The following is a 759-nucleotide window of genomic DNA, read 5'->3' as shown; positions in this document are numbered from 1 at the left end:
GTGGCTCATGCCTGTAATCCCAGCACTTTGGGAGGCTCAGGCAGGTGGATCATTTGAACTTGGGATGTAGAGACTGCAGTGAGCTGTGATCACACCACTGTACTTCAGGCTGGTTAACAGAGTGAAACCCTGTCTCAAAAAAAAAAAAAAAAAGAGAGAGAAAACTTTAGTAATAATGAATGAAATTAAAATACAGACTCTAGGTTCTTGTCATTATTCTGGTTTACTTACAGGACATAATGGAGGAACAGTAGATGGACATATATCACTTTTCTTCCGTACTATAAGGAACTACTCATTGTGAATTTACCCCAGTCTCATCAATTTCATCAGTAAGGAACTACCAAAGGTCCCACAAAGTAAAATGTACCATTTGCTATCACAGTCTCCATATAGTCTTAAGACTCATACTGAATTAATTAAAAACAAAAATGCTAAATCCAATATTATTCAAATCCCAAAAAAATTGTTACTATGTTTTCTTTCCTTTACCTTTCTTATTTCTGCTGTAGAAAATCCAGATGCTTTGAGCTGCTCATATTCTTTATGCAAAGTTTTAAAGGCTTCCATTAACTCTTCATACTAAAAGAATAAGTTAATAAATTGTAAACTAATAACTAGATCCAGTTGAGTTTTCTTTTTTTTTTTTTTTTTTTTTTGAGACAGACTCTTGCTATGTTACCCAGCCTGGAGTGCAGTGGCACAATCTCGGCTCACTGCAACCTCCGCCTCCTGGGTTCAAGCGATTCTCCTGCCTCA

General features: G+C 36.4%; 1 protein-coding gene across 3 annotated transcripts in view; it reads right to left on the bottom strand.

Moving 5' to 3' along the window:
- Nucleotides 1–759, bottom strand: part of IFT81 (intraflagellar transport 81) — a 100,065-nt gene that overhangs the window by 91,378 nt on the left and 7,928 nt on the right. For all 3 annotated transcript variants that reach the window (XM_011997855.1, XM_011997853.1, XM_011997856.1), the window contains exon 5: nt 493–582. In XM_011997855.1, coding sequence (XP_011853245.1) covers nt 493–582 — 90 coding nt within the window. The remainder of the gene's footprint in view (nt 1–492; nt 583–759) is intronic.

Source organism: Mandrillus leucophaeus, unplaced genomic scaffold (genome assembly GCF_000951045.1).
Source record: "Mandrillus leucophaeus isolate KB7577 unplaced genomic scaffold, Mleu.le_1.0 Scaffold55, whole genome shotgun sequence".
NCBI lineage: Eukaryota > Metazoa > Chordata > Mammalia > Primates > Cercopithecidae > Mandrillus > Mandrillus leucophaeus.
Note: the sequence above shows the minus strand (reverse complement) of the source record. Positions and strands in the feature narration are given on the sequence as shown.